The sequence below is a fragment of the Chelonia mydas genome, chromosome 2, assembly GCF_015237465.2.
Source record: "Chelonia mydas isolate rCheMyd1 chromosome 2, rCheMyd1.pri.v2, whole genome shotgun sequence".
NCBI lineage: Eukaryota > Metazoa > Chordata > Testudines > Cheloniidae > Chelonia > Chelonia mydas.
In genome coordinates, this window is record NC_057850.1 from 17,517,589 (window position 1) to 17,543,207 (window position 25,619).

The 25,619-nt window shown below is 44.9% G+C and overlaps 1 protein-coding gene across 2 annotated transcripts in view; it reads left to right on the forward strand.

The window, feature by feature from the left end:
• The first annotated feature begins 10,064 nt into the window (after positions 1–10,064).
• Positions 10,065–25,619, forward strand: part of ADCY8 (adenylate cyclase 8) — a 180,296-nt gene continuing 164,741 nt past the window's right edge. For both annotated transcript variants that reach the window (XM_037892005.2, XM_027826570.3), the window contains exon 1: positions 10,065–12,458. In XM_037892005.2, the coding sequence (XP_037747933.2) occupies positions 11,559–12,458 (900 nt within the window). In that variant the 5' untranslated portion in view covers positions 10,065–11,558. The remainder of the gene's footprint in view (positions 12,459–25,619) is intronic.

A 25,619-nucleotide genomic window follows, 5' to 3' on the forward strand; every position in this document is an offset into this window, starting at 1 on the left:
GAGAACTTGATGATAGAGTCTGTATTGGGAATGTTCAAAGTCCTGTTTCTCTGAACACAGGAGAAATCTCAAATCAGAAGACAGCTTCCTTGCTCACAGCACCAAACTCTTTCAGCCAAGGGTCTGACCCAAAACCCTCTCTCGTCTTCTCCCAGGGCAAAATACCATGTCTCCAGGCTGTCGGTGCTTGGCTTTCTGCTTCTCTCTGTGTCTCTGTCTCTCTACTTGTGCTGTGTCTGTCCCACACATGCAGACACAGACACACACATCAACCAAAACAGCTCCACCAAACAAAACTCTAGTTCCTGCATTGGAACACCTTTGAGCCACAGCATTCAGCTTCTACTCAGCTTTTTCATGTGTCCGTGGGTTGATTACAATGGCTTCTTTACATTCATCCTGGATGTCAGGCAATGGCCAAGCTTGAGCCACAACAACATGGTTTAACCCATCCCCTAACAATATCTACGCTATGCACTTTTACTGGAGATGAGAAGATTAACAGGTGTCATTTATAATACAGAGAGCTATAAGGCCTTCTCAGTGCTAAGACTGCAGCCACCAGGGTACTTTGTGTGACATCATGTGAACATCATTTAATGGGTTAATGTGCATATCTGATAATTTTCATACAACCATGAACTTTAGCTTAAAAAAATTGGGTGGATTTATTGCTGGTGAAAGGCATTGGCTTGACAGCCCAGGTGAATGAAGTCATTTACTGATCTATAGGGCAGCAGCAGGACAAACTTCCTACACACACCCCACCTTACCAGCCTGCCTCACCGCAGACCTGAAGGAGAAGGGACATCCTCTTTGGTTATCAGAAGCAGCTCAGTCTCCATAAACCATGCAAATTTTAGCCTCTTTGCTGAGTGTGACAGGTAGTACAAAGCAGGCTGGTGAGTTTGTGACATGGGAGCTGGAACTGAGATCCACCAAACACATCTGAGATAGGGACCATCAAACATCCATTAGAAGGAAACAACATTTAATCCCTAATAAGTTAGACTGGACTCTTACTGGTAACTCACTTGAGAAAGGGACTATAGCAATGCTCAGAGGCATCTAGGTATACAATAAGTGCTAAGTAAGAAGGGGTCTTATGTTTGTTTATATTACGTACAGGAAAGTGATGTTAGAAAATGTTAAAGCTGCAAAGTGAAGCACTGAAAAGTTGGAAAACACCTGAATTAATGTGCAGCCTCAATTCTGTCCTCTTATGCAGAGGGAACATGATAAAGTCCTTAACTCTATGCTCACATACTACTTTTTCCCACATGGATTATCAGCAAGGTTTAATCCAGGACCATCAGATACAGAGAACAGATCTCTTCTACTTGAACGAAGAGAGTAACTTGCAGGAGAAACAGACTGCCCTACTCTGTGTGGGCAGAGTGTCATCCCTTACGGGGTGACATGACACACATTTTGCTAATGAGTTAAAAAAACTAGTAGTCACTGAAAGCCCATGCTGTCACTCAGGTGTAATTTGTATCTTAAAAACTGGATGGCAACAGACTGTGAATCCCAATGATGACTGAACCAGGTGATATTCTAAACCAAAAGAACTCCCAACCATGCTTACAGCTGTTTCCATCACTTCCCGCTGACTCAGTAGACATTCTAAGCTTCTGAGCAACACATGGACAGAGTGACAATTCTGGAAGATTTATCTTGGTCCGTGCAGGTGGCCAATGAGGGGCGTGTGCTACTGTGAGGAGCTATTTGTGCTTGGGGTTATTGTGTCTTCTGGCTCTGGTTGTATCGTTGTATGGGTGGTTTTGAAGAACTGCGGCATTTGGGCCAAGTAATCAGCTGTGCAGTTTCCCTCATAGGAACAATTAAATTGTTGCATCCACATTGGCGGTAGAGTAAGGGTGGTGGTTGCTTGTTATGTCTGATATCCCAATGGTCTAGGACTCTTGGCCTGCCATAGATACATGCCTTGCTGTTGCACAGGTGTAATTTATAAAACCAAAATGGCTCAGAACTTAAAAATGGGGTGGTCACAGACCACATTGCCAGTGATGAATGAACCTGGTGATATATTGAACAAAAAGCACTCTCAACCCTGCTTGTAGCTGTTTCCATTTGTTCACATTGACTCAACAAACATTCTAGGCTTCAGACTGGCACACAGAGTAACAATACTGGAACCTTATTATACAGATAATAATCGTAGTCAGCAATAGAGGCTGTGAACTGCATAGAAATATTAACAGCAGTCATTAAAACAAGTGAGACCTGAACCCATGGTCTTATGACTCCTAGGCCAAAGGGAATTTGGAAACAGCCTGTCATATATGTGTGTGTGTGTGTGTAAGAGAGAGAGAGATAGATTTTTACCTGTGATGCAGTGTAGGATTCATACGGGGTTCATGCACTTGGCAACATTCAGGGCACACCCGGAGTGTTGTGTAGGAGCAGTGCACACACGGCTCCTCTCAAGGGCATGAACCTTGGAATCTCGCCCAGATGACATGAACCGTGGGAAGCCTCCCAGGACTGGGCTCAAGGCCCGAGAGCAAGGAATGCGGTAGATAGAAATTGGTAAATAAGAATATTAAACAAAGCCAGTGTATTCCTTTTATCTGTTGGAGTATGTAATGCGCAGGAGGGAGAGAAATAAAAGAGAGGGTGGAAAGCTGACAGGCAGACCAGACCGTCAGCAGACCAGCCTGCTTGCTTGCTTAAAGCCTTGTTCTGTCTTGTATTTGAACCGCAACAATGCAGGCAGTCATGAAAGGACTGTCAAATGCATGAATGCCATATGAAATACATGACTCATGCAAGATAGTTCTGCAGTGCCTACTGTCCTGGATCAAGCCAACCTCTAACTATTAGAGACCAGGATGAGGCCTCTGTGTGGAGCAGATTGTCCCACGTCCACCTACTGTAGGTTCTCGTGCTTCCCTCTGAAATATCTGGTACTGACTGTCAGAGACAGGATACTGGACAAAATGAACCTTGGGTCTGAAACAATGTGGCTATTCCTATGTTCTTAATTGCACTCTAGTAAGACTCATTATATACATCAGCAGGAAGCATCTCTAATCCTATGACAACAAAACCTCTCTGAGATACACCGATGAAAAATGCTGTATAAGACCTAGATATTTATTATTATTAATCATACCAGAACAGTTAAAGAAGATACTACCTTCTGAAAAAGAACAGAAAACCCCCCATGTGTTCCTTTAGATATTTTTAGTTTCTTTTGAATCCCCTAACAGATTTTAGTCTCTTTTTTTAGTATTGATTTCAAACGCAGATTCTCCCAACAGGACATCACTCCTTCCACTCACTCCTTCAGGATCTCAGACCAAATTTAAACGGCAGTCCTTGTGAAGAGGCTGACTGCCTAATGTTGTGGATTACAAAGTCTTCATTTGTGGCGCGCTGAGTGATGAAGTTAAAAGATCAACATCTTTTTTTCGTTCTTTTTTTTGGGACTTCATTTGCAATTAACTTGGAAGTCAGAGGTCTTTTGAGTACAAAGCTTTCTTCTGCAAAGGATTTCTATGAAATATCAAGTCCAGGCCAGAGTTCTCAAAGGGTGAAATTCACTTATCAGTTCAACAGCCACAAAAGGCCATCAACATAGTGAAATCAAGTCTTTCTGTCATGTGAGGGCTGTGCAGGGCTGTGTGTGTGACAGCAGCCCAATTTAGAAGAAGGATTTAAGCTCAGGGTGGGGGCAGGGATGGTGTGTAGCAACCAGAGCTGTGCAGAGGACAGAAATTCTATATTGCAAAGCATTCTGAGATTTCAGAATTTGTTTTTTTTTCCTAATTGGAACAAATCCTGAAAATTTTGAAATTCTGTCCTATGGAAAATTAAATAAATAAATGAATAAATTCTTTCAGATCTGTTAATACATTTTGCTTCGACAATATCGTTTAGTTTCATTTTGATTTTGACTTTTTAAAAAAATGTATATTACAATATAGAATATAATACAACATTTTAAAACACGAGCTGTCATTTTAAAATGTAAAATCAAAATGTTTAGTTCCACAAATGTTCAAAACAGGACACTGGCATTGTCAGAACTTTTGGGGGGAGGAGTGGGGAGGGATTCTCCTAAATGAAACTTAAATTAATCAACATAATTTCCATAATTCCCATTGGAAAATGGTTCCATCAGAGTTTTTCCAACCAGCTCTAGCGGACACCAGGATCACAATTATACAGCTTCAGGGGCCAGAAATCCATGAATAGAAGGCATGCAAGGATCACAGCTGTTATTCCAGACCAGCTGCTGGAACAGCAGCAAAGGAGAAGCTGGAGAGCAGCACCTCCCTGCCCCACCCACAGGTTAAAGGGTGAATTTCCCCTTCATAATTCCCCACCCAAAGTCCATATACTCAGTCTTTGTTCTGGTCTTTGTGTGTTTGGAGAGAGTGAGAGAGACAATTTCATCAAGAGATTAAGGAAAGGGCTACTGCATTGGATACATAAACTACAATAGAAAATAAAACGGAAACTTAAAAATTATGTAAAGCAGCTAAAGTAGAGGATGGTTCTGCCCTAAAAATTTTTTACACAACATATGGTGTACATGCTGCATGCAATAATTTGGTTCTATCACTTGCACATTTTAAAACATCCATTGATACACACCTTCTTGTCAACTGTTTGAAATGAGCCACCCTGAATACCACTACAAAAGTGATTTTTTGTCCTGTTGTTAACAGCACGCTTTAACTGAATTGTCTCGACCCCCCCCACTTGGTAAGGCAACTCCCATCTTTTCATGTACTGTTATATATATCTTCCTACTGTATTTTCCACTCCATGCATCTGATGAAGTGGGTTATAGCCCATGAAAGCTTATGCCCAAATAAATTTGTTAGTCTCTAAGGTGCCACAAGGACTCCTCCTTGTTTTTATTGATATTTTTATTGCACTAAGAAGAGAGATAGCTCAGTGGGTTGAGCATTGGCCTGCTAAACCCAGGGTTGTGAGTTCAATCCTTGAGGGGGCCATTTAGGGATCTGGGGCTGTCATAAATATAAAGGGAAGGGTAAACACCTTTAAATCCTTCCTGGCCAGAGGAAAAACCCTTTCACCTGTAAAGGGTTAAGAAGCTAGGATAACCTCACTGGCACCTGACCAAAATGACCAATGAGGAGACAAGATACTTTCAAAGCTGGAGGGTGGGGGAGAAACAAAGGCTCTCTCTGTCTGTGTGTTGCTTTGCCAGGACCGGAGGTCAGAACTCCTGTAAAGGGTTAATAAGCAATCTAGTTAGATATGCTTTTAGATTCTGTTTTGTTTAAATGGCTGAGAAAATAAGTTGTGCTGAATGGAATGTATATTCCTGTTTTTGTGTCTTTTTGTAACTAAAGGTTTTGCCTAGAGGGATTCTCTATGTTTTGAATCTGATTACCCTGTAAGGTATTTACCATCCTGATTTTACAGAGGTGATTCTTTTACTTTTTCTTCAATTAAAATTCTTCTTTTAAGAACCGGATTGCTTTTTCATTGTTCTTAAGATCCAAGAGTTTGGGTCTGTGTTCACCTATGCAAATTGGTGAGGATTTTTATCAAGCCTTCCCCAGGAAAGGGGGTGTAGGGTTTGGGAGGATTTGGGGCAGGGGGGAAGACATTTCCAAGTGGGCTCTTTCCCTGTTATATATTTGTTAGATGCTTGGTGGTGGCAGCAATAAAGTCCAAGGGCAAAAGGTAAAATAGTTTGTACCTTGGGGAAGTTTAACCTAAGCTGGCAAAAATAAGCTTAGGGGGTTTTTCATGGAGGTCTCCACATCTGTACCCTAGAGTTCAGAGTGGGGAAGGAACCTTGACAGGGGCAAAAATTGGGGATTGGTCCTGCTTCAAGCAGGGGTTGGACTAGATGATCTCCTGAGGTCCCTTCCAACCCTGATATTCTATGAATCCATTAACTCCAGTGGATGCTGATTGTTTCCATCATCTGTTAAACTATGTGTCCTTTATCTCTGATCTCACAATCCACACACTCTTTCTTTTCTTTCACCACAGTTCTCATCAATCAGTTGGAGTGGTTTTACCGACTGGTTTACAGTTTTTAATGTATTTCCCCATGTCTTCATACAGAAAATATACTGTAAAGCTGACAGACCCCGGTCATCAGTGGGCAGGATTGAACCGGGGACCTGTGGAGCTTAGTGCATGAGCCAAAAGCCAACTGGCTGTAGAGCAAATCAATCAATATATCTATATATCTATATATCTATATATATATATCTTGATGGGACAGAACACCACACACAGGAGGTGTGTGGGTTACAATACCACACTATGCAACTGAGAAAAAGGATCCACAGATTGTAATAAGGGAATATCAAGCAACATCAGAAGTTCCAGTTTATTTCCTTTATTGTATTGGAGGAAAAGAAAGAAGAGTGTTGTTGACAAGGTGGGTAAGGAGGACACAAAAAGTTAGTCTGCTCTGATTCTATTCCAGTTACTGTAACTGCTTTCAAACTCTATGTATGTGAATGGGAGGATTTTATGTTATTTATTCATTTTCTCTTTTTTAATATTGATTTCAAATCTCTATTAAGGTTTAAGTAAGGCAATTTACAGCAGCACATATTTGACACTATCTAAAGGTCACCCTTCCTGAAGAATCCCCAAGTGCTTTTACAAACCATGTAGCCTGTCTTGCAATCCTTACATAAGCAGTTCCATAGAAGTCAGTGAGATTACTCACATGAGTAAGGACGTTTTGCAGGAGTAAATGTTGTAACATCAGGCCCTATATAAATGTAGCTACTTCTGGGGTGTGGTAGAAACCCATTAGAACATAGCATGCATCACAACAGCAGAGAATGGGAATTTTGGCCAACTTCACTGGGTCAAACCTCTACTATGACCAAAATCATGGGATCTATAATACTGATAAGGGTATGCGTTTTATTGCTTTCTTTAAACAAACAGGCCACAAGAACAAAAAAAGCAGCGTCACTAATAAAGGGCCAGATCCAAAACCCAATGAAGTCGATGGAAAGACTCCAAATGAATAAATTCAGCTTTGGGTCAGGCTCAGAACAATTATGCTCCACAGATGTGCTTGCAATTCTTATCAGCTTCAATAAAAAGTGCAGGTGCTCAACACTTGTGAAGTAGAGGCCCAAAAATATTTGCAGGTACAATACACTATGAATAATGCCATTAACTATGCTATCTCATACAACTAGAATTGGAAAATACACTGAGACAATCTAAATGAGAGAGGTTTCACCCCTGACAAATGGATGATCAAGGTTTTTTTCTAAAATATGCTCTCCTTATTCATGTAAATAATGCTGCTGACTTCAGTGCATGAGTTGGCTCTTTACCACTAGCCGCAGCTGGAATACCAGTTGTTATGCTTATCGCTGAAAACAGATGTGAGGCCTTTGTAGCAGCCTTAGCACAACTAACAGACTGGGAGGGGAGGGGGAAGTAAGTGACTATGGGGAGTAAACATGACCCTGTGCCGTCCAGACTTGAGCTTTTTGCCCAAGCATGTGGTTTTGCAAGATGGAAAGTCTGGCAATAGTTAAGTGTTGCTATGTGAAATACAGCTGGTTAACTGATGGAAAACTCCACACTTAACTTAGCTTCTGCTCAGCAGTTATTTTTATGAACAAGCTATGTAATACGAACAAATTGGATATAAAAAGAGAAAGAAATCTGAGCACGGTGGACACTTTAACATTTGGACACCTCTCAAATTCCCCTGCAGAGAGAAGGGTGGCCACTAGACGTGTACAATCATCCACTTGAGACCGCCTCAAGACCATAGATGACTCTTGCCTCTCCGCAACAGGGTAATATAGCACCCCAAATTACCAGATTCATATTTCCCCAGGGTCTTGAGCATAGGTGACAAGTGGGGGAGCATGCAGATTTCTGTTTGGCCTGCTGGGGGAAAAGGGAGAGGGGCTCTGTCCTTCTCCTGCTGTGCCTGCTCCCTGGCTTGCTCAGCCTCTGTCCCTGGTAGCTGGGCCCGAGCCAGGAGCGGAAGGGGCAGGACCAGCCACTTCTCACACTGGCCACTCAGGGGCTCTGCTCTGTGCAGGGCGGCAGCGGCCACAGAGAACCTGGCTGGGATGGTGGTGGTGGGCCGCTCCCCACCTGTGCCCGGCTGCTGCAGACAAGGGCTGAGTGAGCTAGAGTCTCCTCTCCCTCAGCAGGTTTTGGCCCCTATCCCCAGCAGCCGGGCCCAGGTCGGGGGTGGCCCACCCCTGCTGCTGCCTCCCCAGCCAGGGTCTCTCAGGCAGCTGCTGTGCTGCACAGAGTCAGTGACCCAGAGTGGCCAGCTTCAGCTGTGTGAGAAGAAGCTCCATCCTGCTCCCCACCCAGGCCTGGCTGCCAGGGAGAGTGGCTGCATGTCCAGGGGGGAGGCACAGTGAAAGAAGGGCAGAGCCTCCCCGCAGTAACATGGGGAGGGGAGAGCATGGCGGTCCCAGGCTGGGCACAGGGCCGGGGGGGTCACTAGGCAGAGGACACATGTGGGGAGGTCACATGTCCTCCCTTTTAGATTATGCTGGAGAGTAAATACAGTCGAAACTTCAGTGAAAGCACTTTTGTTTGCCTGTTTGTATCAACCGTCTATCAGCCAGACAACCGTGTCCCCGTTTATTTATTTCCTGTCACTGCCTCTCTAAGAGTAAAGTTACCAGGAGCTTTGGGTTCAGCAAAAGCCCAGGTAGCAACAGAATCTGACCCAATGCAACCAACATTATAATATATTAATATATTAAGATTACAATTAGACAATTAATACATTAATATAATAACATTAGAGCATTTACAGATTCTTATGTTACCTTCATATTATGCCGTTTTTTAACTGGCAAATTGACTGTTTGGTTAAATCATATTATAATGTTTGTCCCTGTTTCCTTTGTTAAAATGTGATTTTTATAGTGAGTTGAGTAAACTAGACATGAGATCCCTTTCCTACTATGATTTGGGGTATCATTATTATTAATCATAATAATTATGAGCCCACAGTTATGATACCGCTTCTTATATTGAGTAGCACTTTCATCCTCAGGGAGTCTCAATGTTTTAATGGGATGATTCTTGAAGTGAAGTACTGCTCAATATGAGTACAGATATTATTTCTATTATTATTTATTATTATGTATTAATCCTTGATGTCCCATTTGTTACACTCTCCCACTCCAGATCAGTGTCTTTTTCTACCCTGCCCCCTAAGAGTGTAATGATCTCCCATTCCAGTTCACCAAGCCCACTCCTCATCCAAGCTTGTTGTGAGGATTTTCTTTGCTCTAAGTCTGTATAGTGCCTAGCAGAATGGGGCTCAGACTTGGTTGGGACCCAGCCTTGTGGATTCAGTGTTTACTTGTCCACACTGCTCTGTTAACCTGGGTTTACAGTTGCTGGACCAGGCTCTTCCAGCCATGCTAACATGTCTATACTGCACTATGCAGACCTTCTGACTTGTGTTTATGGCTTGACCTGCATCCACACTGCAAAATGGCAGGGCTTGGACCTAAGTCCTTGATGGATCCTAGGAGCCAGGTCCACGGGGCTGCTGACCTGAATCAGCAAGATGTGTGTGCATGACCGATAAGGGGTATTTGGGCTCAACCCTGAGCCTGAGCCGAGTGTGTGGATGCTCTGGATGGCTGTTGTAATACAAATAATAGTCATTGAAATCCTTCCTAAAACCTATTTAGTCTATATGATGTCCACCAGAAGTGAGCTTAATAATGAGGAGGGGACGCAGAAGTCACTAAGTCCTACCCACCTCTGGCTCTCCCAGTGCCTGCCGATTTCTGTGTGCCTGTTCTCTACACTGCAGGCGCTTTAGGGCGGGGGCTGGCTCTCTTGATCTCCCCCCTCCCATTGTCAGCACTTAACAAACACTTCAGTTCAGTTCCGTCAGTGCCAAAGAAAGTCAGTGGCCGGCTTTCACGGCGCCTCTGAGCCGAGCCGAGCCGACCCCGGGCAGGTGCTGACTCGCCGCCCCTGCACGGGGGATGATTCTGCTGCCACTGGACAGAAGGGGAGGGCAAGAGACTAGAGCCTGACGTCACTGGGCATCAGCTGACCGTGCCAGGGCTCAGCCCGCCTCTTCCAGGAGCAGCGGGAGCAGCCGCGGCAGCCCCGGACACCGCGGCCGGTCTTTACCCCGCTAATCCCGTCTATCCCGGGCGCTAACGCTGCGCGCGCCGCTGCTGCTAATGCCGGCCCGCGAGAACCACTCCGCGCGCTGCTCGCCCGGCCGCCGGCCACGCGCGCCCCGGGGAGCCGCGCTCGCGGCGGGGCTCGGGCTCACATCTGCCTGCAAGGACCGGGTCTGGATTAAGCCCGGCGGCCCCGAGAGCTCATGAGTTCCCGCCTCGGCCACGCGGCCGCCAACACTTTTGAGAGCGAGGAAACTCCCGCCCTGCTCTCTCCCGGAGCCCACACCCGGACCGCGGCTGCCCCAGTCACCCCCGAGGGCGGCTGGAAGTGAGGGCGCCCGGTCACGCCTCTTTCCCCGGGCCCGGGGGCAAGTGGCGGAGCCCCTGGATGCTCGGAGGCGCGCCTGGAAGTCCCGGGGAAACAACCCGCGCTCCGAGGTGCTCTGAGAGTTGGTTTTGCTTTGTGCAGAGCCCGGCCGTGGCTCCCCGTCCTAGGCTCCCTCCTGCGGGGGGGGCCCCGTAGCCCAGAGCGGCCATCCCAGCCGGACATGTGCAGCTGCAAGTCACCGCTCGCAGGAGAGAGAGAACAAAGTCCCGCTGGGCTGGAGTTGCGTTTGGCAGCCGCTTTCTCCGCCCCTGCCAGCCCGCGCGGGAAGATGCTGCTGCCCAGCCCGCAGCCAGGGATGCGGCACCGCTCGTTGCCCTGCCCGTCCCGTGCCCCGGGGCTGCCCGGCCCCCACTGCTAGGTTTCATGAGTGACCTCGGCAAAGACCTTGCTGGGTTGTTTGCTTCTCCGCTCGCCCTCGCACGGATGGCTTCGGCGGCCCGGCGCCTGCGGGGTGACAGCAGGTCAATGAGCCGCTGGCTCCCCGAATCCCGGGGCGAGTAACAGCCGCACCCCGGGGGGCTGAGCTGCCCGGTCGGACCGCCGGGGCTGCAGACTCTGGGGGTGCATGTTGCACCGCTCCGTGCTCCCGCAGCTGGTCCCTGGATGGGACCAAGGCTGCTGCGTCCCTGGGACGTTGCCTCGCTGAGCCTGGGGGCGGGAGGGGGAGGGGGGCGCTTTGCCGGTCCATGGGCCTCTCCTCCTCCTCCTCCTCCTCCTCCTCCTCTCTGCGCTGCGCGGTGCCAAGCCAGACATCACCGCGGCGTGGCTGCACCTGCTAAAAACCAACCGGCGGCAGAGCCAACCAGCCCGCTTCCCTCCCCCGCCCAGCCCCTGTGCAACCAACCAGCCCGCACTCGCGGCATGCGGCAGGGGACCCACCCGGCTCTGCCAGGGGCGGCCGGCGCGCCAGGCATGGGGCCACCCGGCCCCGCCACCCTCCGCTGACCGCCCGCCTCTCGATGTGACACTCGCCCGCCCCGACACCCCCTCCTGCTCCTCCCCCCCCCCCCCCGCCACCCCTCTGCCCCCTGGCCGCCATGGAGCTCTCCGAGGTGCGCTGCCTGAGCGACAGCGCGGAGCTGTACACCATCAACCGGACCCCCCCGGGCAGCGGCCGCGCCAGACCCCAGCGCCTGCTGTGGCAGACCGCGGTGCGCCACATCACCGAGCAGCGCTTCATCCAGGAGCAGAGCAGCAGCAGCGGGGGGAGCAGCAGCGGCGGCGGGGGCAAAGCCCTGGGCTCGCAGGACTCCTGCTGCCCCAACCACCACCCCCACCCGCCGCGGCGCCCCTCCGAGCGCCACAACAACGGGGGCACCAAAGTCTTCCCGGAGCGCACCAGCAGCAGCGGGGACCTGGGCTTCCTGCACCTCGACTGCGCCCCCAGCAACTCCGACTTCTTCCTCAGCTGGGGCTACACCTACCGCGGGGTCATCTTCCCCACGCTGCGCAACTCCTTCAAGTCCCGGGACCTGGAGCGCCTCTACCAGCGCTACTTCCTGGGCCAGCGGCGCAAGTCCCAGGTGGTCATGAACATCCTGGACGTGCTGACCAAGCTGACCTTGCTGCTGCTCCACCTGACCCTGGCCTCGGCCCCCATGGACCCCATCAAGGGCATCCTGCTGGGCTTCTTCACCGGCATCGAGGTGGTGATCTGTGCCTTAGTGGTGGTCAGGAAGGACACGACCTCCTACACCTACCTGCAGTACAGCGGGGTGGTGACTTGGGTGGCCATGGCCACGCAGATCCTGGCCGCCGGCCTGGGATGTGGCCTTCTGGGCGACGGGATCGGCTATGTGCTCTTCACCCTCTTTGCCACCTACAGCATGCTTCCGTTGCCCCTCACCTGGGCCATCCTGGCCGGACTGGTGACTTCCCTCCTGCAGCTCGTCATGCAGCTGGTCATCCCTAGGCTGGCAGTGACTTCTCTCAACCAGGTACCCTCTTCATAAAGTGGCAGCCAGCCTGCACTTCTGCCCCAGGATGTGCGGGGGGGAGGGAGATAATAGCCCTTGATTTCTTTAGTCATTGAAATGTGTGTCACTGGGAGGGGAAGGACAAAGATAAGAGACATTGGTTACAGTAAGAAAGCCCCCTGGGAGAGGGAGCGTGGCCTGGGTGAAGCACCTGAATTGGGGCAAGGGGGATGTAGAGGTGGGTTTGCTGAATTCTGCCCCTCCCCCCCCCCACATATCTCACTGCTGCCCCTTGAAACACTTTTTGGGGAGAGTGGAGGGGCTTTGGGGTACCCTGTCACTTCTCCACTCCTCAGTTCAAGCACCGATCCAGTAGTTAAAGCACAGGAACTGGGAGGCAGTGATGCTGATGCCTCTTCCCAGCTGTGCTCTGATCTCTGGCAAATCACTTCACTTGTTTGTGCCTTTTGGTTTTCTCACTCTCAGAATTATACCCTACCTCCCAGGGGTGTTGGATGTGTCGAGCATTTTGAGATGCTGGCATGGAAAGTGTTGTAGAAAAGTGTGAAATGTTATTGATGACTTTTTTTTCCCAAAAGAACATAAGAATGGCCATATTGGCTCAGACCAATGGTCCATCTAGTCCCGTATCCTGTCCTCTGAGAGTGGGCAGGGTCAGGTGTTTCAGAGGGAATGAGGGCAGTTATTGCGTGATCCATTCCATGTTGTCCAGTCCCAGCTTTTGGCAGTCAGAGGCTAGGGAGGCACAGAGACTCTTGGCTAATAGCTGTTGATGGACGTATCCTCCATGAACTTATCTAATTCTTTTTTGTATCCTGTTATAGTTTTGGCCTTCACAACATCCCCTGGCAATGAGTTCCACAGGTTGACTGTGTGTTGTGTGAAGAAGGGCTTCCTTTTCTTTGTTTTAAACCTGTTGCCTATTAATTTAATTGGGTGACCCCCGGTTCTTGTGCTATGTGAAGGAGTAAATAACACTTCTTTATTTACTTTCTCTCCACCATTCATGATTTTATAGAGCTCTGCCGTAGCCTCCCTTAGCAGCTGCTTTTCCAAGCTGTAAAGTTAATCTCTCCTCATGTGCAAGGTCTGAAAGTCAGAGCTGAAGCCCACTGAAATAATGGAAAGACTCCCATTGAATTCAAAGGGCTTTGGATCTAGTTCTTAGGCAGCCATCTAAACAGTCACCCAAAATTGGTTTGCTGGTAGAGGTGGCTCTTCCTGGGTCAAACAGAAGTGTATAGGGCACTTTGAAGGAATCACTTAGGTCAGGGAGTTTATTGCCTGGTGGAGGTTGTGTGTGCAGTTTATTGGCTAACATACCCCTTGTGGGACAAGCTCAGGCATGAACGTTCTGAAATGTTAACTGCGTAGGGGCAGGAAGGAAGGACAGAGAGAGTAAATTAAGGACTTAATATTACTTTGCACTCCCATAGCCCCTTTTGTCCTACAATCTCAAAATCACTTTACAAACATTAATGTACAAAAATTTGCAACATCCCTGTGAAACTGGGAAATATGACATTTTGCTAAGCTTTTTTCTCCCACTCACTGGGCAGCAATGGAGAACTCAGTCATTTAGATGCTCCTTTCCCCCCTTCTAGAATGTCATGGTTCTGTGGTCCCTATATTTCAGATAAGGTTATCATGTAAACGTGACTCACTAAAGTGGAGAGGGGAGGCCAGGGGGGAGTTAATCTGAGCCAGAGGAAAGCACAAAAATAGCATCATTTTTCTTGTTTGGAGACAGTATCTAGCCTCATTTGTGTCTTCTGCTGTTGTGGCCACATGACCGTAAGAGACATGCAAGTAGACGGTGTGCACATTCTTACACTAGGAGTTTTGACTAGATTGGTCTCCTGGCAATCAGATGCCTCAAACCAGTCTCATGGCAGCCAGATGATTCTGCTTATGTCATTTAGTACTACAGCTATTCCATTTCATTTATTTATCCTTAACCTTATGGTCACTGCAAGCACTTTTAGGAGCCTTGCCTTATTTCTAATTGCACTCCTTTCCTGTAACAGCTGGTCTGATTGGCTGCCTTTGCTTGTTAATGTCAAGGCTCTTTATGATTTATATACAGGAGGCATAGTGTTACATGGCATTAGCTGTTAGAATATGAAATAGTTGTGCTGTACTATAAAGTCTTTGCTGCTTACGATTAAATATAGTACAAAAAGGAGTACTTATACCAATCAAAATAATTGTCTATGGCAGGTTTTCAAAAATTCCATCCCAATCCACAAAAACCTTAAAGACTAACATTTATTTGGGCATAAGCTTTCGGGCATAAGCTTATGCCCAAATAACTCTGTTCCAGTCTTTAAGGTGCCACTGGACTCCCTGTTGTTTTTGTAGGTACAGACTAACGCGGCTACCCCCTAATACTTGACATCCCAATCCAGTTTCACTTACCAAAATGTACTTCTGTGATCTTTTTTCATTGTGAGTAATACTGTATAATCTGCTTCATGCATTTCAATGCAGTTAACTAGTCTTTTTGGGGGAAAGGGGGGTCATTCATAACATAGATATTTCTTGGGAGAGATACCAATTATCCCTTCTATCTGACAGCACAATACCTAGTCAGTTATATGAATGAAATGCTATTGAACCATGCAAAATGATAAACTACTTGCTACACGATTGTCTTCATGAACTAAAGATATAGAACTGGGTAATAGGCTCCACACACTATTCAGTACATGGGTGTTGTTTTACACCTTACACCTTTAGACCCAGTTATTTAAACTATCAAATTATAAATCGCTTCAGCACGTTTTTCTCCACTAGAAAATTTGATTTGACCTGATCCTCCACCTCCGTGCCAGTCAAAAGGATATTAACATTTATATGACATTTCACGTTTTTTTCTTTTTTCTTTTCTTTTTCTTTCCATCCCCCCCCCCCCCACACACACACACACTAAGCATTCGCCTGATTTAAGGGAATATAGAGATATTTAAGAATATAAATAGCTCTCTCTACCCCCCCCCCCATCAAAAAATGTTTCAGAGAATACATAGTTCAGACGATTTTATTTTTTGATCTTGTATTAAAGTGGAGGAGGAATGGAATAGTAAGTAAAGCCAGAGCTGGCAGGCCTGTGACCTCTATTTACACTGGGCGCTCTCCTCTGGCTTTTGGTGCTGAACATCCTTTGCCTTTTTATTTTTGGATATAGAACACTTTCATTTGGCTCCCTCTTGTGGTTTCTTGTTACTTCCAATAGCAGCTTCTCTCATCTCCCAGCTTAATTTGATATTCACTCTGCCAGTCCAAATGGTTGGCATGATCCTGCCAGGTGCTTAGAAACCCCTGCAAGGCAGTGAACGCCCTCAGCTCCTGTGAAGTAAATGGGAGCTGGATGTACTCAGTACCCCCACAGAATTGAACCTATTGTCTACATGATAAGGTGTCTCTAAGGTGCCACAAGTACTCCTTTTCTTTTTATGATAAGGTGTAGTTTAGGATAAGTTTTCTGGTACTGCACTAAGACGCAATCAGTTATTGCACTAAGACAATGAATTGTAATTCAAATCACATTATCTACCTTGTACACTTTATGGATTTCTTGCATGGTAAAGTGAAGGAACAGGAAACCATTAAACAATATTTATTGCATAGGGGCAGCACATTATAAAGTCATAGTGATGTGATGGCTGCCCTATCATATAGTTTAGAATAACTCTTATTGTTATTCTTATCATGTCCACAATGTACGAGGCTCTGTACATTCACATGGGAAGATACAGCCCAAAGCGTCGCTTTGCGCTGTTATAGCCATTTTCCCTCTGAGGCTTTCAAAGCATTTTAAAATTATTAATGATTTAAGCCCCATAACACTGTCAATATTATTTTACAGATAGGTGCAGATAGTTTAAATGACTTGCCCAAGGTTATACATTAAGTCTGCAGGAGAATTCAGCTATCCTGATCTTCCAGATAAAACTGTCTCTTTTATCATATGGTTTATTTTACCTGGTTGTAAACATCAAATTCACTGACCCGTGACTATCTAATAATATTACATGCAGTGTTGTCACAGCTGTGTTGGTCCCAGGATATTAGTGAGACAAGGAGGGTGAGATAATAAAAGATAAAGTAAAAATAAAATATATTACCTCACCCATGTTGTTTCTCTAATAATGTTCCGGAAGCTATAATAATTTAGCCATCTGGATAGACAGGAAGGTGTGTGGGTACCTACATTAGACCAGCTACATGAATTAAAATATGCCAGGAAAGATGGAAAAGACAGAGGGTGAAATTCTGAGTTTTTCTGGAAATAGGAGGTTTTCCATTGACTTCAATGGGGATTTCATGCAGGGAAAATATTGCGCACAGTACTGAATACAATAGCATGGTCTATAGCATAGCTAATTCATTAGCTTATCCAGTAGTATCTATGTGGACAATGGGTCTGAGTCTTTTCTTACTCACGCTGGTGTAAATCAGGAGTAATTCCATCAAAATAATGAGGTTATAGTGGTGTAAGAGGGGAGTCAAGTACCAGGTGTCCTGTTTTCTCTTTATCCTAATTAATTACATTTTTTATTGAGAAGCACATACTCAGATGCAGCTGAAAGTCTTCAGTCTTCAGACACACAGAGCTTGCCTTTTGGGGTAGCTGTGATTTTTGTTATTTAAGGCACACATTTTAATGCATATAAATATTGCCCACAGTTCACCGTTTTCTCCAATAGTCATTTGCAAAAGGTTATGTGAATTTCCCTGCACCGCTTTTCCAAAATATTATTTAACCTCTGATTTACTTATAGCACTTTAAGGGAGAAACTGGGGGAGGGGAGGAAGAGAGAGAGAAGTGAAATGAGAAATGAGATAAAGAAAACAAAATTAGATCTACTCAGGCCCAGTTCTGCAAGGTGCCCAGCACCTATTGGAAGATTCTGAGAATTCTCATCTCCCACTGACTTCCAGTTGGGAGTGTTGAGAATTGTACAGGCAATGTTCAATACTTGCCAGGGTTAAAAGAGGGTCTGATCCCATAGTCCTGGTGAAGGCAAAGCTTCTGTTGACTTCCCTAGGAATTTTCCCTGAGTAAGGATTGCAAGATCAGGCTCAAAGTCTTTACCCCACTAAAAACATAACTCTCATTTTTATTCGGTCAGCTACTGTGATGTGGTGATGTTTGCTGCAGACATTCCTATAAACGAATTCCCAGAGAGTGTCTGTTTGTATTGTATTTATGATTGTGTTTTCCTCTATTGAATTATAAAATATAAAGAGTAAATTATCTGCGTCAGGAATATAGAGAAGAATAAACAATTCACTGCATTTTATATTAATATACAATACAGGCAGATGATGCCATAGATACGAATTCTGATAGGCTGCAAAATAGTCATGTAAATCATGTACATAAACTGGATTTTTATGCTCCACTCCTGCAGCCATTGTTCATGTAAGTCAATGAGCCTACCCATGTGAGAAATAGCTACTCACACTGGTGGCTTGGAGGATCAAGTCTAAATTACATACATTAAACCGGGCTTTTAAAAAGAGTTAAGGAACACTACCAAGATTAGTTAGACCTGTAATTTGATCCTTCTATTAATAAATATCTTTGCAGAGGCTATGCAGTTCTTTAGATTTATATAGGTTGGTTTTTTTCCAGACATGTTTCAAAGTTATTATAAAAAAAATGACAAATGGCAACCTTACAATAACAAACTAGTGTACATACGTAATGGGACTAAAAGATTTTGTAAACACATTTCACCTTCATTATTTCCAATAATTTATTGTCGATATCAGTGTGGGAATTTTGCCAAATACCTTGGCAGTATCCTTTAAAATATTTTAGTCTAAAATTGTTTTAAAGACCAAGTTGAATTTGAAAGTCAAAAAATGATTAAACTGTTTCACTCTTTAGCCATAAAGCCTCCTTCATAGTACAATTTACTGTCAAGTTTTACTGCCATTTTTTACCTGGGGTTATTTATAAACTGATTGTATTTTTTTAGAATGGATTATGACCTTGTTTTTATATCCCAACGGGTATCAGTGGGTCAAAGCATAATTAGATTAGAACTGGATATACTTTTCTCTGGAGCAGCTGCAATAATGTGCTCCATAGGACAAATGCATTAGTCATATTTACAATTTGATGATTAATTGCATTTTGAGAGTTCATCAGAAATGGAGTAATCCAAGCAGGAACATGGAAGCCTGTTTTTATCACTAAGCTTTATCACTGAGTTTCAGACAACAGCAGAACTCTAGGGCATTTGCCCTCAGTGGAGGTGAGTATGATCATTTTGATAGATTATTGTCAAAATCGCTCTGATGATGATTTTTTCCCCATGATCAAAACAAGGGGATATGCTGGTTTGGCCAAAATAGCAACTTCTAGCAAAAACCACTTGTCTGCTAGCGTAGTGCACCAAGGTAGTTATTGATCATGAATGGATCGGATTGGCATGGTCCTTTTTCAGATGTGCAAGAAATTAAAGGAGGGTAACATCCCCATACTCACTCCTGTATTCATGCCTGCCCAGCCTGTGAATCTGGCCATGGCTTGGAAGGAGGAATAGCTGCACCTATTCAAGTGATACTTCCCCTTGTAAGCAAGTGGGAGGAGAGGAGGCCCAGAGTGGGGTGGGGGAGTTCGGGCTCTTCCCGCATCGGTACAAGAGTAGCTGGCAAGGCACACATTGGGGTAAGCTGGTGTAAGGAATGGAGTGAAATAACTTGTTTCCAGAGTAGGAGAGCATGGTTCTCTGAGATATTTGGTCTGCTCCTGGGGCAGTATAGCTACCTACCACCCCCCTAACTCAGGGCAGACTGTAATATTACAATCTAGCCCAGTGCTAGGGGCACATATGCAAAATATGTCAGTTATTTGTACAATGTAGAGATGAACATTTACAGATCGATTCCAATCTCAGTTACGCTGATGTAAGCCAGGAGTAAATGTGATCAGTCTGGTGTGCAGGGCCTGAACCAGAGAGATGCTAACTCTCTCAGTACCCATTGATTTGCTGGTGTTCAACATAGCTTGGAGCCATGCCCAAAGGGGTCTTGCTAGGTGCTGAATGAATGGAAGGCACTCAGCAGTTTGCACAGGGGCCTGATTAAAGCCCACTGAGGTTAATGGAAAGACGCCCATTGACTTCAGTGAGCTCTGGATCAGAATATAGGATTGATTTTTCTTTAGGAAAACCAGCACGATAATTCGGCATTTCTACAAAATGTTACAAGTACATTCCAGGTTAAAGCACTGATTTATGCTTGGAAACCTGCTCATTCTGTCGTGTATTGGTTTGCTCCGATTTCAGTCATTTGGAATAAATTATGTCAATCTTACCTTTATAAATACCTGAATCTATATCTGATGATGCTGATGTGCTTCTGCCTAAACTACAAGAGAGCAAATGAAGAAGCCAATACCATGTTGCACAATGCAAACTTCTGAAACATACTGTCACCTGCTGACACAATAACTTTTCATCATGCAAGTTTTGTTTATAAGCAACTATTTTAAGAAGTCCTTGAATTTCATTTGCATTTCATTTGCCAGCTTCTCCTGCTGCAGGATTTCACACAGTTAGCCTTGCAGCAAAGACTCAGACTTTAAGGCTAGAAGGACCATCATGATCATTGCAGGCCACAGACCCTCATTCACCCAGCCCATAACTGCTGTCTGAGTTACTGAAGTTCTTTTCAGAGTAGCAGCCGTGTTAGTCTGTATCCGCAAAAAGAAAAGGAGGACTTGTGGCACCTTAGAGACTAAACAGTTTTATTTGAGCATAAGCTTTCGTGAGCTACACGAGAGCTTATGCTCAAATAAATTTGTTAGTCTCTAAGGTGCCACAAGTCCTCCTTTTCTTTTTGAAGTTCTTTTGTTCTTGACAAATCCATGCTGGCTATTCCTATAACACAATTATTCTCTAGGTGCTTAAGGCTGATTATTTTTAATAATTGAGAGGAGGGCTGCTGAGTAGTTTAATTAACCACTACTGCAATGTGGCATTCTGAGAAATCACTGAAGCATTTCAGTGCAGCAACAGCCATTTTATCAGCTGCAGCAAAAAACTGCATTCCTTGCACATAATCCAAAGGGTTTGGGGCTTTGTTTGTTTGTTTGTTTTCTCATCCTGGTGCTCTTAGTATTAATTTAATTCATATTTTCTATCTGTTTTGAATTATGAATCTGAATGCAAAGTGCACATGCATTTCATGATTTGATTATTGTATCTACTGCAATTTTTTATTTTTTACCGGATTTTTTCCCAACGTTTTACAACGTCATATGCCAAAGTATGTTCTTTTCCTGAGACACCCAACATTGTTTCCAGATGCATAGTCCTCTTGGAGTTAGAGAGTACAATCCCGACTTACCAAAACAATAGGAGCCTCTAATGGGACCAGGATTTCACCAAGAATATTTTTGATTTTTCTAAACAAGGACGGAGAGAGAGAGAACTGCAGTATTTACACAGATATCCTAGTTCATATTGTTAGAAGAGGTTTGCATTACAGACACATTACTGTTCCTCCTTTTCTCCAATCTCTGCTGATTTACTTAGGTGGTCAGTTCTTCAGGGCAGGCACTATCTCTTTGTTCTGTGTTTGTTCTGTGTTGATCCATGACTGGGGCCTGGAGGCACAACTACATACAATAATTAATAATAATTTGGTAAATCTTTCTGTGAGTCAGAGAAATAGTGTGGAAAATTATTTATAAAATACTGTCTACCTTAAATGTGCAACAAAGAGATTAATTAAAGAAACAGCTATTTGTTTTCCCATCTCTGTTACTCAAACAAATGAAGAAGATCTATATCATATGTGATTGTCTTACGTGTAGTGCCCTACCAAATTTGTGGCCATGAAAAATGCATCGCGGACCATGAAATCTGGTCTCCCACCATGAAATCTGGTATTTTGTGTGTTTTTACTCTATACTGTACAGATTTCATGGGGGAGACCAGCATTTCTCAAATTGGGGGTCTTGACCCAAAAGGGAGTTGCAGGGGGTTGCAAGGTTATTTTAGAGGGGTTACAGAATTGCCACCCTTACTTCTGCGCTGCCTTTAGAGCTGGGCAGCTGGAGAGTGGCAACTTTTGGCCAGGCGCCCAGCGCTGATGATGGCGCCCCACCACCAGCAGCACAGAAGTAAGCATGGCAATACCATACTACGCCACCGTTACTTCTGCATTGCTGCCTTCAGAGCTGGGCAGCTCGAAAGTGGCGGCTGCTGACTGAGGGCCCAGCTCTGCAGGCAGCAGCGCAGAAGGAAGGGTGACAATACCACACCAGACCGTCCTTCCTTCTGCGCTGCTGCTGGTGGCGGCTCTGCCTTCAGAGCTGGGCTCCCGGCCAGCAGCCGCTGCTCTCCAGCTTTCCAGCTCGGAAGGCAGCACTGCGACCAGCAGCAGCGCAGAAGTAAGGGTAGCAGTACCGCAACCCCCCCTACAATAACCTTGCAACCTTCCCCCACACAACTCCTTTTTGGGTCAGGACCCCTACAATTACAACACCATGAAATTTCAGATTTAAATAGCTGAAATCATGAAATTTATGATTTTTAAAATCCCATGACCGTGAAATCGACCAAAATGGACCGTTAATTTGGTAGGGCCCTACTTATGTGAAAGTATTTCTAATGGGTATCAGTGTTAATAATATGTATCTATAATTATATACACATCCTTAGAGACTTCTAATCATTATAGAGATCATTCCAATATGTACTAAATCTAATTTATTATGATAGACATTTGTGGTCTTGTATGGGAGGTATTGATATCTCGTGCACATTCCGATCAGGGACTGGGAATCAAGAATTCTGGGTTCCATTCCTGAATTTGCCACCTGCCATGCTATGTGTGTGACTTTGACAAGTCTCTTTACCTCTCTGTATCTCAGTTTACAAACATAGATATAAATGTATCTTCCAGGGTCCTGTAAGGGTAAATAATTAATGTTTTTGCAAAGTGCTTTGAGAACTTCATGCCAAAGGTGATATGTAAGTGCCAGCTCTTATTATTACCTTGTTGACTACACAAAGTTAGTCTCTGCACCTCACTGTTACCTTTCATTCAAACATATTACCCTTCCACAACAAAGAGCAGGAAGAACTACTCTCTGTTTAGTGTCAACAGTCATTAAGATAAAAAGAAAAGGAGGACTTGTGGCACCTTAGAGACTAACAAATTATTTGAGCATAAGCTTTTGTGAGCTACAGCTCACTAGTGAGGATGATTTCAGAAAAAAGTGTTCTAATATGACTTTGTTCTTTATAAAGCAGATCTGATTATATAGTGATGGATTTTCTTTTTTAGGGACCTGGTACTCTTTTACACCACAGCCACTTTACACCCCCATGGCACTGCAGGAGGCCATACAATGGGAGTAAACTACTTGTATGTCCACTTTAAGGCCTCTTTACACAGCCAGAGCTCATTAGTGTAAATGAGGATTCGGCCTTTGGAGTGCAAAGTTTACATTTCCTTGGATGAATCGTCTGAAATTCAATTCATATTGTTTTTCTTCTCTTCTTCATTTCTCTGTTTATTGATTAACTCTATGAAAAAGCCCCTCCCCTACGGAAAATAAGATCTTAAATAAAATAAAACTCAATCATTCCCATCAAAGATGGCATGGCACTTTCAAGAACACAATTCAGAGATTTGTGAGAAACTGTTTGTCTGTTTAAAGCACCATTGCTTATGTCAGCTATTTGCCTTCCCTTTCCAGCTGCACTGTGAAACTAGAGCAAGGTGGCATAGTTAAAATTAAAAATGCAAATCTTAATGGTTCCCACAGCAATGGTAACTGGGCTGCATTGCCCATATGTAGTATTTTCTGTTTGTCTTTTTCTTGTTAAGGACTCAAGCCTTCTACCATTGAAAGTCAATGGCAAAAATCCCATTGACTTCAAAGAGAGAAGGATTGGCACTATAGTTTTATTTTAAATGAAATCTTGAAATTTGCAGATAAAAGCTAAATGCAACAAAAAATATAGAGTGACGCTACTTTGACAGAAGCTGTGATATTGTCAATGTAAATACAGCTTTTGGGTTGATAATGTGGGTAGGGATTGGCTGTATTTGTTAAAATGAAATGGTTACAATCTCCTTCAGAGAAAACATCTCAGTAGCCACCTGAGAGTGGCAGCCCCGTGCTTGTCAAGCTGAAAAGAGCATGTGCAATGTTATCACTCCCTGTGTGATGACACACAGCGAATGGGACTTCAATCATCTTCTAAAAATCTTAACATGCCCACTGAGCATGCTCAGAACTGATTTTCTTCAATAGCTCACAACTTTCTTTTCTGCCAGAAATGTACTTGTCCCTTCATCGTTAAGGAATATTTATATGTACATTTTCAAACTTCAGCCATATTTTTTGGCTACTGCCCTATAAAAAATACCTCAAGTAGCAGCCTAATATTACTCCCAAATTGTATGTTTAAGTGATGGCTGTGATAGCAACCTAAGACGTTTTAAAGTGGAGTTCTCCCCTGAAAAGTAACTTCATAGACATAGCATTAGGGGGTTCCTGTTTATTGTCTGTTAGTGATTTCCACCTCATGGTCCAGATCAATGGGATTGCTCATGTATTTAAAATTATGCACATGTTTATTGGATTGGGGTCTTCCCAAATGGTAAAGTAACTGCCAGCCCTACAAATTCAGTCTGAGATCTGGAAGTAAAGCTGGGTCCTTTCATAGAATCATAGAATATCAGGGTTGGAAGGGACCTCAGGAGGTCATCTAGTCCAACCCCCTGCTCAAAGCAGGACCAATCCCCAACTAAATCATCCCAGCCAGGGCTTTGTCAAGCCTGACCTTAAAAACTTCTAAGGAAGGAGATTCCACCACCTCCCTAGGTAACGCATTCCAGTGCTTCACCATCCTCCTAGTGAAAATTTTTTCCTAATATCCAACCTAAACCTCCTCCACTGCAACTTGAGACCATTACTCCTCGTTCTGTCATCTGCTACCACTGAGAACAGTCTAGATCCATCCTCTTTGGAACCCCCTTTCAGGTAGTTGAAAGCAGCTATCAAATCCCCCCTCATTCTTCTCTTCCACAGACTAACCATCTCAACCATCTGCATAACCTTGTTGCGTTCAGTGGATTTGCACATTTGTAAATAAATGGCACTTATTACATAATTCTGTTGGTGATGCACAAGAAGGCATAGAACCCTGAGTTTTCTAGCTGAGTTTTTTAACATAAGTAAAAATCAGTAAAAACATTTTGTGACTAAGCTCAGAAGATTCGACCCTGAAAATACAAACCAAATAAATCTGCTGAATAAGAAAGTGTTATGTTTACATAGACAAGCCGGATCAGCTTCTGTTGGTGACAGAGGCAAGCTTTACTGGATCAGCTTCTGTTGGTGAGAGAGGCAAGCGTTCGCTCGAGCACCTTGCTCTCGGCTCTGGGACCTTGCTTCCTCGTGGGGTCCTAGAACTCAGGCTCCAGCCTGAGCACGAACATCTACAGCACAAGTTTACAGCCCCTCAGCCTGAGCCCCTTCCCCTCTCCCCCCGAGCCCGAGTCAGCTGACACAGGCCAACAACCGCTGGGGTTTAATTGCAATGGAGACATACCCAGAGATTCACAATTAAATACAAGGTGGAACAGATTGTTTGGCATAAGGAGTTAACACATATTCTAAGGGACCGTTAAAGGTGAAGTGGCCCATTAACAACTACAAGTCATACCACAAAAAAAAAGGGAATAGTGGGTTACAGATTGTTGTAATATGCCATAAATCTAGGGTTGCCAGGCGTCTGGTTTTCGACTGGAATGCCCAGTCGAAAAGGGACCCTGGCAGCTCCGGTCGGCACCATCGACCAGGCCATTAAAAGTCCAGTCGGCGATGCAGCGTAGGCCCAGAACTAAGGCAGCCTCCCTGCCTGCCCTGGCTCCACACGGGTCCCAGAAGCAGCCGCCAGGTCCCTGCAGCCCCTAGGCGCATGGGCGGCCAGAGAGGCTCCGCGCACTGCCCCCATCCCCAGCGCTGGCTTCGCAGCTCCCATTGGCCGGGAACCATGACCAATGGGACCTGCAGGGGCAGCGCCTGTGGGCGTAAGGACAGTGCGCAGAGCCTCCCTGGCCGCCAATGCACCTAGGGGCTGCAGGGACCTGGCAGATGCTTTCTGGGAGCTGCAGTAA